The sequence below is a fragment of the Pithys albifrons genome, chromosome Z, assembly GCF_047495875.1.
Source record: "Pithys albifrons albifrons isolate INPA30051 chromosome Z, PitAlb_v1, whole genome shotgun sequence".
NCBI lineage: Eukaryota > Metazoa > Chordata > Aves > Passeriformes > Thamnophilidae > Pithys > Pithys albifrons.
Window position 1 is genome coordinate 51,565,873 of NC_092497.1, and position 14,656 is coordinate 51,580,528.

The window sequence follows — 14,656 nt, forward strand, 5'->3', positions numbered from 1 at the left end:
ACAACTGGGCAATGTGGTCATTTCCATCCATCACTTCACTCTTTGCAGAGCCTGAAAATGTTACAAAGTTAAAGAGTACAGAGTCCTCTTTATTTGTGTCACTTTACCAGGACCAAACAAGCTCATTAATTTCCAAGTTAATGATGATCATGTATACAGCAGTTTTATTTTTAAACAAGTGATGCATTCAATCACATCATTATTTTTGTCCATGCAAAACCTCTGCGTGTTAAACTCACATCCATTTCCAGCTATTTAATGGCTGTGATACCAAAATAGTGCTTCTCCTGAAACTACTTCTCCATGTACCTGTTGGGAACTTAATCTAATGACTTAATTAACCTTACCCTTCAGAGGTGACAAAAGCAATCCTGCAACAATCTAAGGACATTGTCCAAAATTTTCATTCAGCTAGAAGTGATTATTAGAACTGTTTTCATTTATCTTAATAGTATTGAAGACTACAACATGATAAATCAGATTGTGGACTGGATACAATTACATATAATATAATACAGTAAAGATGCACAACAAACAGCTTTGTAACAGAGACAAAGGAAAAAGGTTTAGAGTGGAACATCCTAAAAATTCCAAATATTTGATCAGATACTCACTTTGGAAATACTGTCCATGTCTCCTGAGCCTTAAATTAAAATAGAGAATTAATCAGTTATAAACTGAAGTTGATCCAATACTTCTTTTTCACAGAAAATATACAGTGTAACAGAAATATTTTAAACCATAACCAACTTAGTAGAAGTTTACAGTCAGTATAAAATAATTAATTCAATTAATTAATTGGGGGCTACATCAACTTTTTGGCATCACACATACTGATGACAGTATCTCTTAGAAGAAACCAGATGATCCTGACAACCAGAGTTACAGAAACCAAATGAAATTAAATATGATGAGTATGAGACTACTGAAAATAATTTTTTTCACATGCTGTAGCTCTCACTCAGGTGAAGCCAACTTCAGGATGGATGTAGCAAGAAAAGGGTATTTTAGCAGGAAAACACACCTATTTTCAAGAAAGGCAAATTCTGGAAGAGTTCTGAATGCAAAAGTACAAGAGTATCCCAGGAAAAAAATTTAAAAATGGAGCTGTGGGAGAAGACTGAAATACCTCACTATTTGACACAGCCAGGCAAATTAAGGATGAGAAGGAATATGATTTCTCTCTAAAAAAGCATCATATACACAAATGTTATCAAGAGTTATTTTGTCATGGTCCAGAGGATAAATTTTGGTGGAAATCAGGAAAATACTTTTTTTATAAAAATCAGAGTTATGAACAGATACCCAACTGAAGGGCTGTGGTCAAAAAAGCTGGAGAGCTTCAAGAAAGTAACTAAGCACATGGTAGGGACATGTAAAATAATTCCACAGCTGTTTAAATTTACTTTTTCTCATTTAGCTAAGAAATCATTCTCAGGCTGTATAAAGTGACAAAAGAATTTGTGGCTGCCTTTTACACAGGTTTCCACTGATCTGAATGCAATGTGCATCAATATTAATTAAACCAAGAACCCATTTTAGTATTGAAATAGGCAGAGAAAGGCTGTAAAATCAAAAAGCGTCCTTATGCAAAGTAATCAAAAATTTCACGGACATTCTTTCTTTAAAAAATGTAATTCTATCAGGAGACAGGTGCCTACTGCTGAATTTTAATTATTCAGAAAAAGTCCAGTGCTAAGAGAGATCTGATGGCTTTTTTTTTCCTCATCTTGTCTTCAAATTTCTGCTTGTCTGACTGATGTATAAACACCGTTTCCAGTTTTCAGGAGATCTTTACACACAGCTTTGCACAGGACCCCCACAAACCAGTCACAGGAAATGGCACTGTCATAGAAAATGCACCTGGTGAAATGTTTACTGTCATTACCTAATGATCCATTCATATGATGTGAGTCCATTCCACCCAGCCCACTCATCGGTCCATCTGACCCTGGTCCCAGTGGAAACTACAAAAGGAGCAGACATTAAAAACTGTACAAGAATTTTTTGACAACCAAATAAAGAGATAATATTCCTCAGGAGGAAGAAAAAAACCCCACACCAGTAAATGTAAAATTCACAGTCCCAGCTCTGAATGAGAAGGGACTCCCAAGTTCCATTCAGACCTTTAAGAGAAGGCTTTTCATGTGAAGACTGGAAAACATAATTGCTTTTGGTCACTTTCATGATTTTTGGAGACTATAATTTTTGTAGGCTGGCCTATAATTTAGAAATAATTTATTATTTACTTCCAACACTTCATGCGTGACTTTCCAACCTGCTGGTCTTGACCCAGCCCTACTCCCACTGAAGTTACAGGGATCTTTCTGACACTCTTAAATTATTAATATAAGTCATTAATTAACAGCTTTGAAACCCTGATTGCTCCACACTACCTGTGCAACTTGAGCCTTTCTGCCTAATTTCAGATATTAAACTTAAATTTAGCTCTTCACAAAATTAAAGACATCAACATTATGGCAAAACCAATCTACAGTTTACTGCATATTGATTTACCACTACCTGTATGTATTTGACACCTATATAAAATGACACCTAATGGAAATGTAGTGTTTGGACAAAGAAAAGGCTGAATAATTCAAAGAAACATAGAGCTAAATTCATATTTACATTAGGTCTGTTGGGTCCAGGAGGTACAGCATTCATTAAAGTGTACATGTTGTCTCCAGAGTTGGTTGAGTCTGTAATAAGAGATTATTTTAAGCACTAATACACACTTTTCAATAAAACTTCTCACCTAATACCTTTCTTGTCACTTCTGTGCCTGAATTCCTGATACCCAGTGGCAATATAATGGAAGATTTTATTCCCTTTCCACCCATTGCTGCCACACAACAGAGCTATGAAAAGAAATAATTGCCATGGTCCCTCAGTGACTACTCTGGGCTCCAGTTTTATGCATGACTGTTAAAAGGTTTATAAATCACCAAGTATCTGTAACTATTTAATTCCATAACCCAGTTTCCTGGAGTACTAAATGACTTTACCCATCTTCAATACTCTCTGTAAAACAGGAGTTTGATTCTTATCAACGCTTCCTGCAATTTGTTTTCCATCTGTAAAAAAAGATAAACAGCTTTTCCTTACACAGACTGTGAATTAGCAGAAGGTTTTTACTCTCATCCCTGCTTGATTTTGGGTATATCCAGTTGTTCAGTGTGACTGTGCACCGATCCTGACTCTTGAGAGAGGCTCTGTCTGGTGGATCTTCATGGTGCAATGCTCCAAAACAAAACCTGAAACTCTGAAAACCTTTGGAAAGTCTGAATATATCCCTAAGGGCACAGCATGATTTAAAAAAAATACCGGCAGCTCTGGAAAATCAGTTTTTTCTTCATAAAGAGAGCTCAGCACTCTGTACCCAGACCATCCACAAGACCAGTCCATGTGCAAAGTATTTGTATGTGCACTGGGAAGTTAAATCAAGGCTTTTGACCACCACTTAATCTTTCCACGGTGGCTCTCAAGGCATTAATAATTGCATTATATACAGAGCACTGTATCACTACCACATCCAAACATGCTGCCTGAGGAAAGGAGGAAACCAGAAAGTTTCCAACCTGAAGTGAATCAGCATATAAAGTTATCTTTAATATTCAATGAGGTTGGTAAAAAGTTCTTTATGCCCCAGATCCTTTTGCAAGATACAATCCTGATTGCCCCCATGTCCTGCTGGCTCCTGTCAAAATACACATGGGATGCCTGGGCCATGGGAATCCTCGAACTGTTTGTCCCAGGGGAGAGTAAATACCTTGGCAAGATTCACAGGTGGCCAATTTCTAAGTGTTTCCATGCTTTGCAAAACAGAACTTCAAAACCTCTTTACCTTAGGTTGCTTTTTTAAAAAAATGAAAAAACCAAACCCAAACAAAAAGCCATGGAATTGTACTTAATGGAAATATTACATTGGTGCAGGAAGTTTTTATGGCCAGTTAGGAAACTTCCCTGCCCTCCTGTGCTGCAGAGGGCAGCACCCACGGAAAAAACCTCATACAGAAAATATAAATCAAATAATTTATTGCTAACAGATTCTTTACTGAAAAAATATAATTTGTGTGCTCCCTAAAAACCCTCATAATTTTATGATTTCCAAGTACATTTCAGTACCTGCAGGACTAGGCATGATGGGTGTTCCTGGTGGCCCTCCACCTCCTGGAGGACCCTGGAAACAGTAAGAAATGTTAGTCAGCATGAAATCAAAGATAAAAAAAAATCCATATACCCATATTTTATCCACATCCACACAACCATCTAGGCATCAAAGCCTACCCATATACTTTTTATCCCTATAACTCTGCACTAACCTAACTTAATTTTTTAAGGTCTCTCTCTCTATGTATTTTTCAACATAATATAAAGAGATACAGAAACCACTAACTGACCATTTATTAGAAAATCTACTTGTCTTCATTAACTTTGGCTTCTCATTTTAAATTTGCATTTATTTTCATTGTTTGTTGATTTTCCTCTCTTAGAAACCTTTCTGGTATCAACTGTTTTCATGCTGAGAAAATATGTATATTTTCATGTATTTTATATAGATTTATATATAAATATGTATTTTATATAGATTTTATGTGTATTTTTGATATGATTTTTTATATTTCTGGAAAGGCTTATATATTAATATATTATACATAGATTAATCCTATTAAGTTCTCAAAGCCTGTAGTTCCAGATCACAAATCCTTTGACTAAAACCCACCTTTTAAGAGCTGCCCTGCCTTTCCTCAACCCCAAACACTTTCTCTCTGTGAAGCAAAATATTCCCAAAATACCTTTATTATCTTCAACAGTAACTGATCACTGATGTCCAGAGCAAAACCACTGTGAAGTTCTGAGTTAAAAGAACTGGTTTGGAGATCATCAGGTTTGGGCTGTTTCTATTAAACATGTGGCAAAATGAGGAGCACAGTTATGTGAGAATCATAACCTTCTCCACAGTTAACTGCATAAATAAAGGACAAAATAAATTGCTTTTAAATATATACTTCTCCCATGTTACTTCTGTGACACCATTTCTACACATGTGATAAAAACAGCCCAAATAATCTGCCTTAGAAAGTACATCAGACACACAAATAATCCAAGTCCAAGAGCAAAAACAGTAAAATAATAAACAAAGTTAATCTCTGGGGACAGAGACAAAAACCAGTCCTACACATAAATATTTTTTTCCTGAAGTTCAGAAATACAGACGTAACACTGTGTTACCCACAAAGCTGAGAGGCTTTTTGCCCGTTATTACTGAAGACAAGATGTTTGTATTGGTTATAGAACTCTGCTGGAGTCCAACAGCACTCAGGACAATTGCGGCCAGACTGATAACGGTTCCAGTAATGAACACCCACATCTGCACCAGAGATGGCTGAGAAGCCCCTCAGGGCACATCACATGGGGCTCCTCTCAACATCTGGACTGGTTTTCTTTGCCTGACTGAAACGTGATGCCAAATAAACAAACACACAGACGAAAGTACTTACTACGTAGTTCCCAGGAGATGCTGAAGAATAAGGTATCTGCAATACCAACAGAAACAAAACAGTGATTTCCTCTGCAGCAACATGGGAGTCCCTGCAGCTGGGGTTTAATGCTTATTTGTTTAATTAGGATAATTAAAACACACAGTTAAAATTGTGGGGGGAAAATGGCTCTGTTGCCAAAACAAACACCTTTTCAGCAATGTTAAAATATTAAAGTGTTTAATATTAAGGCAACATACTTTATAATATTTATATACTTGAATAGCACATCCTTGCATTTCAGTCAACAAGACTTCAGAATCATCCAAGCATGAACTAAATTTGTATGTTTTTAGAGCTACGTACTTTTGATTAAAATCTTGACCATAAAAGGAAAAACTATCATGCCTTGCACCCTGGGAGACAATTTTATTTCTATGCTCTCTGTGTGTGTGTATATGTTTGGTGTTTTGTTGGGTTTTTTTGAGGACAGTTCTCATTTCAGATTCAAGTGTGGTGTTTGTTAAGGAGCATATCTGCAGAAATTCTGTGAAAAATCCGACTTCATTCTTTATGACACCCCTTGCAGTTATTCTCCCCAAAGGAGCATCAGCCAGTGCTGTTACAGGAGCAGCAACTGTGCTGAAAAATACAAATTACTTAACAGATAACTTGTCAATCAACTGGTTTTTACAAATACTTCTATTACTGGACTTCACAACTAATTACAAAGAACCAACATATTTCAGCTATAAGTTGAAAAATATCCATTTTAATCAGGTACACATATGCAAAATAAAACTGAGGAGGAGTTTCAGCTCTCCTCACCCCAGCTGCCATTAATACAATTAAAAATCAAAATTGAGAACAGATTGTTAAACAGGACAAGCCAGACCCACCTTATCCAAGTGCAAGTGCCAAAAATGGACATCTTTAAACTAATGATGTGTGACCCCTGAATGACAGTGAAAACTTTGTGCTTTCTGAAGACATTCCAGACACTGCTGCTCATGTGGGATCCCAGGACAACCTTTATGCTATGGAAGTGCTGGGCCCGATGTGAAGATACTTCCCTAAATGTAAGAAGATGTCGAGTATGTTTTTAATATTTACTTACAGAGTTGGCATTGGTTGGGTTTGGCCAAGGTCTGCCACCCCCAGGACCCCTGTAACAGAAGATGAATGATGAGACACAGAACCTTCCCCTCCCCTGCCAGCTCTGAGGAAGAAACTCTAAATTATCTGTCTCCAGAGGAAGGAAGAAGGTTGCTTCTTTTAAACTAAAGTGAGTTTATAAACCATAACTATACCAGGTTACAATGCTATGGCAGAATTCCCATTGTTGCACTGCTATTTAATCAGCTGGTGAGTTGATTAATTTATGTACTACTCATAAATAAATATAAGTCATAAAATAAATAAATTTTCAGCCATAAAACCAGTAATCTTGGTCACATAATTAAGCACCATCCTTAAAGAACTGAGCATGCAGGCATTTATTATGGATCTATAATACTGCAATATAGTAAGGCTTCATTAGCAAAAATCATGCTATTAATATGCTATAGAAAATAGAAAATTACATTATTATATTATAGAAAATAAATATAAATATGTAAAATAAATAATATAAACAAATATATAAATAATATAAATAAATATGATGTAAAATATAAAATTATGCTGTATGACAGATGTTTTGGGAACATCTCATTTATAGAAGAAAAATCCACAAAAAACATGTTGCTATAACCCCTACAGGATGATGACAATAACAACAAACCCAACTATAATAATCAAAACAATAACAATAATAATAAATTTCATATATTAAAATAAGAAAACCCTCAGACTGAGCATGTTTTTTCTCACAAGTCTTGCTGGTTTTTTAAGTTTCTCTCAGCTGAGCTCAGAAAAATAGTTTGGGGTGAGGCTTCATCTCTCAACAATCCTGAGGGAAGTCAAGCCATAGGAGAGGTAAAATCTCCATATTTACAGTCGCAATGTCTCAATAACCATAATGATTTCTGGGAGCGTTAAGAGCTCCCAGTTATTTATACACAAAGACAGAATCACTTTTCCAAGGCCCTGGCAATGGAGCAGATGACAAAACTTCCACATTTAAAATGGCATTTTGGCCTCATTAGCTGTGGAAAAGCAACATTAACCACCACAGTCACCAGGCATGGGGGAGTGATTTAAACAGAGAGAAAAAATTTATGCTTGATTAATGAGTTCATTCAGTTTTCTCTCCATTTTCAAGTCTTCCAAAACTATAAACTATTAAGTGCCTATGTTGCCTGAGGGATTTAATATTGAGTTTTATATTTTTTATTACATTTGTGATGAAAGTATAAAGGAATTAGCTATAAAAAATGAAATTCAACTGAGTACTGATTTATTTCCATTGCTGTTATTGGTGGAACACTGGAAATCAGCAACATTGGTGAGAGTCTTTTCTGCTTTTTTCACTGGGAGCAGAGCAAGGAAATGCTTCTCAGGGCAAATATTCAGCAAATTTTCCTCTGATAACAATCACATGGTGAAATATTAGTGTTCTTTAATATTTTACTCCCATTGTTCTTTTTCCTATGTTTATTTGGTTTATTGAATCCTCTCAGAGAAATAAGGGATATTTTTAATAACAAAGTCTGTTCTCACACCAAAACCCTTCACTTGTTTTTGTGCCAGTCAAGTACCTGAGACATCCAACTGGGTTAGACCAGAGGAAAATGAAAAAATAGGAATTTACCCTGAGACCAGGAAACTCACCTTTCATCTAAAAAGCTGTTGAAATTTTCAGACTTATTGGACAGCTCTCAGAACAGACACAGAAATCACTGCAGCAGATTCTGCTGTTTGGATTTTGTGAAACCAAATGCTCATAAAACCCACCTGAAAAAACCCCAAGCTGCAGGTTTTTTTCAATCCAATGCCCTTCATTAAATGTTTATTTTGGAAGCATCAACAGAGTTATAACACATTATTATAAAAGTACCAACTCCAGAATAATTAAAGAAAGTATCTATCACTATGACGAATTTCAGCTTAGTGACAACCCTGGTGGTTGGAAAAATAAAAATCTGAAATTTTAGTTTCCCAAGGGGTAAATATATTCCATCAAATTAAACATCTAGACACAAGTTTGTGAACTGAAGTTAAAAGACAAAATCACACCTCTTTTTTTTCCAATTCTGAGGCATGACTGAAATATTCTTAGTGCTTCAGACAGCACTGCAGGTCACACAGAGTGCTAAAAGGCACCAGTGAGATGTAACACTGCTCCCTAAAATCTGCATTTTTGTTCCAAAAAATGGCATTTTTTCCCACAAAGACCTGAAATTTTCCTAAAAATGGCTACAGCAAGTCTTCACTTAAAAACTTACCACTAAAATGAAGTTATTTTGCAGAAGAACCTGGGTTATGCATGAGCTGTTCCTCACAGAAATCTGACAGTATTGCCAATGACAGAGGGAGAAATTACTTATCAGTGCTGCACTGGGGGAGCACATGGGCAGAAATGCTGCCTGAGAACCCCCAGGCTGCATTTTTTACCACAAAGCATATTTTTACACCTAGAGAAAGATGCGCAATTATATTTGGCAGATGGTCTGCTCTCAACCAAAGATCCTTTGTAGCCTTCCAAGGAGAAAAAGCTGGATTTTAAATAGCAGCTGCTTCTGCAGGCACAGAATTTCTCTATTTTAACATCACCAAAAGTCCAAAAACATTGAATATTTTAACATCACCAAATGTCCAAAACAATGAACAGTGAAAAATTGCCATGTAAAGAAAATACTCCAATATGTAAAGACAACTGTAGGTTACTAAAGGCACCAGTCATAGGTAGTTATCCTGTTTCCTGGAAATTATTTCCCCAAATGACTCACAGAGTTGTTTCCTGCACTGAGCACTAGAGGAACTGTGAGGGATAAGAGAGAGGACACATCTGGCACAGCTGGGTCCATCCACTGCCACCTCCCCAGGACATCCCTGGCAACTCTGAACTGACCAGAAACTTCAGTGCCAATTCAACTCTGACAGCAGCAACTTCACAGCAGGGAAACCCCCTGACACCCTGAAAACACGACTTTAAGGAAACCAGATCACAGCAACACCTTTGCTTGAGGAAATGTGCTTATTAAATGCTGCTGGAAAATAATATTTCAATCCATCTCCTCTCTTTCTGGCAGGCCAGAAGTTCTTTCTGTCACCCAGAAACATATTTTCCTATTTTTCCAGCATAAACTCTCATTTATGTGGATAAGCAGCTTCAAAATACTTTATCTATCCCTCCATTTTACTTCTGCAACATTTTGTTTTGGAAAGTTAATTTTTGTTTCTTATAACTCAAGAGTTCTGCTGAGGAAAACCTCTACAGTGCTTATACTATACTCACACTGAATTCCAAATACTTTTTTCTAAAGACTTTTTTCACATTGATTTAATTGAAAAGCATAAATGCCTGCCCTTGGGAAGGCTCCTAGGATTACTGGAGTCCCCCATTTATGTCTATGATTGAGAAACACAACTTTAGATTTTACTTTCCCTGTCTCAAGAATTCGAGGTGTATCTGGAAACCAAAGTAAATTAAGGTTATGGTAGATTAGATTTTTTTTAATGCTATTATGTATCTCAACACCTCTTTCACTTTTTTCAGGATGGTAACTCTTCACTTGAAAATTACAATTTCTTACTTATGTTTTATATAAAAACAAGAGTAAAAGCAGGTATTTATGATATAATGATAACAATTTTATCACAGTGTTTTCTTAATTTTACATCTCTAGTATTTCTACATCCTTAGAAAGGAGGATTCTCTTCAGGTGTAAAAGGTATAATACACTCCCATGGCTAAATCCATGTCTGGAATAAATCAGTACATTCTAACTGAATTCAGGTTATATTAATTTTTACCAGATGATGATCCAGCCCCCAAAGCACACAGAAAAACTGAAAAAAATACACTTGTATCTATAATGCTCTTCTGTTTAGAGTGGGTATTCATGTAGTTATGGAAAGAAAAACAGCAACTGAGAAAGGCACATCACCACTTCTTTCCAGTGTGTCTTTTTTTTATAGACAATGGATATTTTCCTAAAATGACGCACTGATTTCTTTTGCAGAGAAGATCCATGCTTGTACCATTTTTTACAAAAAACTTAACAAGTAAAAACATTACCAGTGTAATTTTTTCTTAAATGCATGCAAGGATGTAGCAGTGATTATACCAACAAAATATTCCTAATATTTGAAGTTTATCCTGTGAAAGAAACTGATAATTGTACAGATTTGTTGGGACAGCAAACCCTCCTGTGAGAGACTGTGGGTTCACTTCTTAAAATTGCATTTATTAGTCACCAAAGCATGTTCTCCTTGTCTTATCTGTGCCAGTGCCACTTGTACAGCGAAACAAAGACATTTTGTAGGTAGGGTAAGATTTATTGTTGTGCTTACATGTTCATCCCAGGCATCCCCGGCCCACCTAAAGCGTTGAGTGGGGGTCTCATGGCACCTCCATAGTTCTGCAACGACAACCAAGGGTCAGACTACCACAAAACAAAAAAACAAAACCAAAGAGGAGGGGGAAAGAAAGGACAGCAGGTTAATGACGTCCCCATGGAACTGCTGCCTGCACAGGCCAATGCCTTTCATGCTTTCAGGAGTTCCCTGATTGCTGACTTAAAAAAATGACATTGTTAACCCCAGGGAGGAAGGTTTACAAACAAGACAAATAGGCTAAGAGGGATTAAAGTCTTTCAGGAGGAATTATCTACACACGTTGAGGGCAACTTAATGGCCAGAAAAGGCTTTATAATGAATTCAACTTTTGAACCAAGGGGGTTCAAAATGAAAAACCTGCTCTGAGATTCTGAGATTTCTGTATCATAGAAGTCAAAATGCATTTTTAATTTATTTTGTTATGTTTGTGTCAAATTACACCATATAACTTTTATAACATACAGGATAACCATTGTATCTCTCTCCCAAATATTCCATTCTAATAAATCACACAGTAACAGAGTGGTTTGGGTTGGAAGAGACCTTAAAGACCATCCAGTTCCAACCCCCTACCATGGGCAGGGACACCTTCCACTAGCCCAGGTCTGTGACAACCAATATCAACAATATTTAATGTGATAATTGATGTCATAGCAATGCTAACAAATTAATTGCCCAGTGCTCATAAAATCTGAATTTATGCCCTGATAATTGTGACAACAGCTTAACTCTGCTACTTACATGAAAAGGTAAATTGTACCTGTTTTTATTCAGTGGGACACAAACAGAACAGTCTGTCTCACCTCACAGTGTAACTTCTAAATGCAATTACTGCTTTTTCTAAACAAATGTACCCCTTTGCTCTAAAATAACAGCACTCCCATTAGGGCCACCAATACACAGGTTCTTTCAGAGCAGAAGTCAGTGGCCCACTTAGATGGTGATCCATTTGTAGAATGGTTTGTGAACTTAAATTTTGTGTAGGTTTCCTTTTAAGAGAATATTTAGCACAATACAGAAGAAACTTACAAAAACACAGGATTTTAAGGGACAGCAAAAATGGGAAAATTATCCTCATAAAAGCTAGCATGAGATTTGCCTGCTGCAAAAAGGATCAGCTCAGTCTCATATGGCAAAGCTTCTCCTTCTGCCTCTAAAAATGGTAAATGTATTTCAGTGCTACAGGAAAAAAATGACAAATGTATTTAATAATGTTTTGTTGGTCACAAAGCAGATGTGCAGAACTGCACAACTGGTTTGTACCAAGAAGACCCAAAATTGCAGACACAGTTATGAACAGACTGGAAAGGCAAAGCTATTTAATCATTTAAAATTAAGTTGTTATTCAAACAAGAAGCCACAAGAGAAATAATAATTGGGGAAGTGAAAATGCAAAGTGTGGGCACAACAAGCACACTGTGAAACAAAACACTGGCAGCACCAGCACAGAGCATCACCACCTACACCTTCCCTCCCTGAGAGAGCTGGCAAAACACAGGAAAATCTTTGGGATTTGTGTTTCAGGTGTGCACCAGAATTGTTTGTTTTCTGCCTGGGTCCACTTGGTTAAACAGCCACAGATGTGCTCATGATGGACAAGGGGGAGAAGTGGCAGTGGGAGCAGCTCAATTTACATTAAAACCTCTCCAGCACTCACCAAAAATATAAATCAGCAGTGGATGGAAGAAAAACTTCACAGAATTTTGAGGGTTATTTTTGGTATAAAGAGTTTCCCTAAGTTAGAAGTATTAATTTTTCCTGCTAACCAGCATAATCCATGAGGAGGATGAGGAACCACCTACTCAAACCTTTGTCTCCCTTACCAGTATCAGTCTTTGACTACAGCACACAGTGTTCTGAAATAAGCAAGTGAAGGGATTCCTGTTATAATCCCAAATCTTAATGAAAATGACAGATTTTTCATTTTGGATTTTGTACAGCTGCAACTCAGAGCCAGTTGGGTTTTTTTGTTAAACTGGAAGTTATTTTAAAAAGGGACTATGGAAACAAATCCTGGGCACCTTCAAGCTACAGAAACTAGAAACCAGAGAAATATAAGCACAGTCATTAAGAATAACACATCTGTGGAAGGTACCTGTGGTCCTAATGGCACCATTCCCCTTGGAGGAGTCATCCTCTGCATTGGCCCACCCATGTTTGGATGCCCTGCAAAATAAGATCATGCCATATTAAAAATTATGCAATACACAAGCACCTTCTAAAGGAACTTTTAGCAAATTGATCCTTTGTAATTAAAAAAAAAAAACAAAAAAAAACAAAAAACCCCAAACCAAAACAAACAAAAAACCCCAACAACAACAACAAAGAACCAAACCAAAACAAAAACACCAAAAAACCCCCAACCAACCAAATAAAATCCCAACAAAACCAAACCAAACCCAAAAGCTGCAGGAGGTGCTGAGCTCACCTTGCTGCCGTGTGGGGTCCATCCCACTGGGCAGGAGGGGTTGACTTCCCGGGACACCTCCCAGGGCCTGCAGGCAGAGAAACCACAAGGGAAAGGCACTTAATGCTTAGAAATTCATCTTAAAAAACATAACACACATTTTAATTTTAACTCTTGGGCATTTCTTCTGACTCCAGAGTAATGTGCTTTTATGTCCCCACTTGTTAATGTGCCCTTTGGGTTTGCTTATTTAGGGTTAAGGCTCATTTTCACAGGACCCTACCTACAGTTGGACCAAGCAGAAAAAAAGTTTTTATGAATAAGTCTTTGTGCCTGATCCATTGGATGCTGTTTAGCATCTGAAAACATCTCCATATTTTTGGTACAAACATATCCTGAATGAGTAAATTACAGCATCTCCAAGTGGTTTGGGTGGGAAGGGGAAAGAGAAAAGAGATCAAGAAACCCCAGTTTTGTGAAATTTCTAATTCTGCTTTTCAAAATGTTGTTTGCACAGCAAAGCCACATAATAGCATGAAGTAATGGAGTCACTTTTTTGTGGTACATACTGTCTAGCAATTATAGAAACCAGTGTGCCATTAAACTAAGCTAAACACTTCAATAGGATGAAATGGTAAAGATCCAAGATTTTGTAAAGTTAGAGCCAAAATTTTACAAGTTTGACAGGTCATGTCACTGAACAAAGAAAAGGCAGAAGTCCAACAGTGATGAAGACACTTCAAGACCACCCAAGGGATGAAGTCAAGAGACCACTACACAAATTTCAAGCCAAAAGGAAAGCTCTGCCCAAGATTTCACCCAGTCATTAATATGAAAATTAGACTATACATGAACTTAAGACTATAAATGGCTTATTTTACACAAACAAGCCAGGCAAGTTTTTGCTCAGTATGAACTGGCTTTGCCTGCAACATTGTCAATAAATCCCTTTCTTGCTAAAAGACAAAAAGCTTCTTAGTAGCTCTTTTTTTTTGTGGTGTTTTTTGCTATCAGAAGGGACCTTAAATATGACCTCATTCCACCCTCTGGCACGGGCAGGGACACCTCCCACTAGAGCAGGACCAAACTACCATCTAAGTTGAACCTTAAACCTGCACTGCAGGAGTTCATTGGTTCCACACACTGCCCATGAACACCACGACCCAAACAGTTGGATAAGAGGCTCAGATATCTGTGCTAAGATATTACTGTGGAGGGTAAAAATCAGGATTCTACTTTGCACTGCATTACAGCAGTAAAATGT

At 37.0% G+C, this 14,656-nt stretch overlaps 1 protein-coding gene across 7 annotated transcripts in view; it reads right to left on the bottom strand.

Annotated features, from left to right (window-relative positions):
- The window catches only part of SSBP2 (single stranded DNA binding protein 2), a 143,007-nt gene that overhangs the window by 16,629 nt on the left and 111,722 nt on the right, over positions 1-14,656 (bottom strand). For 2 of the 7 annotated variants that reach the window (XM_071581481.1, XM_071581479.1), the window contains 10 exons: positions 13,414-13,480; positions 13,081-13,151; positions 10,941-11,032; positions 6,601-6,649; positions 5,505-5,540; positions 4,800-4,904; positions 4,129-4,183; positions 2,632-2,702; positions 1,889-1,967; positions 615-643 (listed from right to left, as the gene is read on the bottom strand). In XM_071581481.1, the coding sequence (XP_071437582.1) occupies positions 615-643; positions 1,889-1,967; positions 2,632-2,702; positions 4,129-4,183; positions 4,800-4,904; positions 5,505-5,540; positions 6,601-6,649; positions 10,941-11,032; positions 13,081-13,151; positions 13,414-13,480 (654 nt within the window). The remainder of the gene's footprint in view (positions 1-614; positions 644-1,888; positions 1,968-2,631; positions 2,703-4,128; positions 4,184-4,799; positions 4,905-5,504; positions 5,541-6,600; positions 6,650-10,940; positions 11,033-13,080; positions 13,152-13,413; positions 13,481-14,656) is intronic. The other 5 variants (XM_071581486.1, XM_071581483.1, XM_071581485.1 and 2 more) reach the window with 3 other exon arrangements.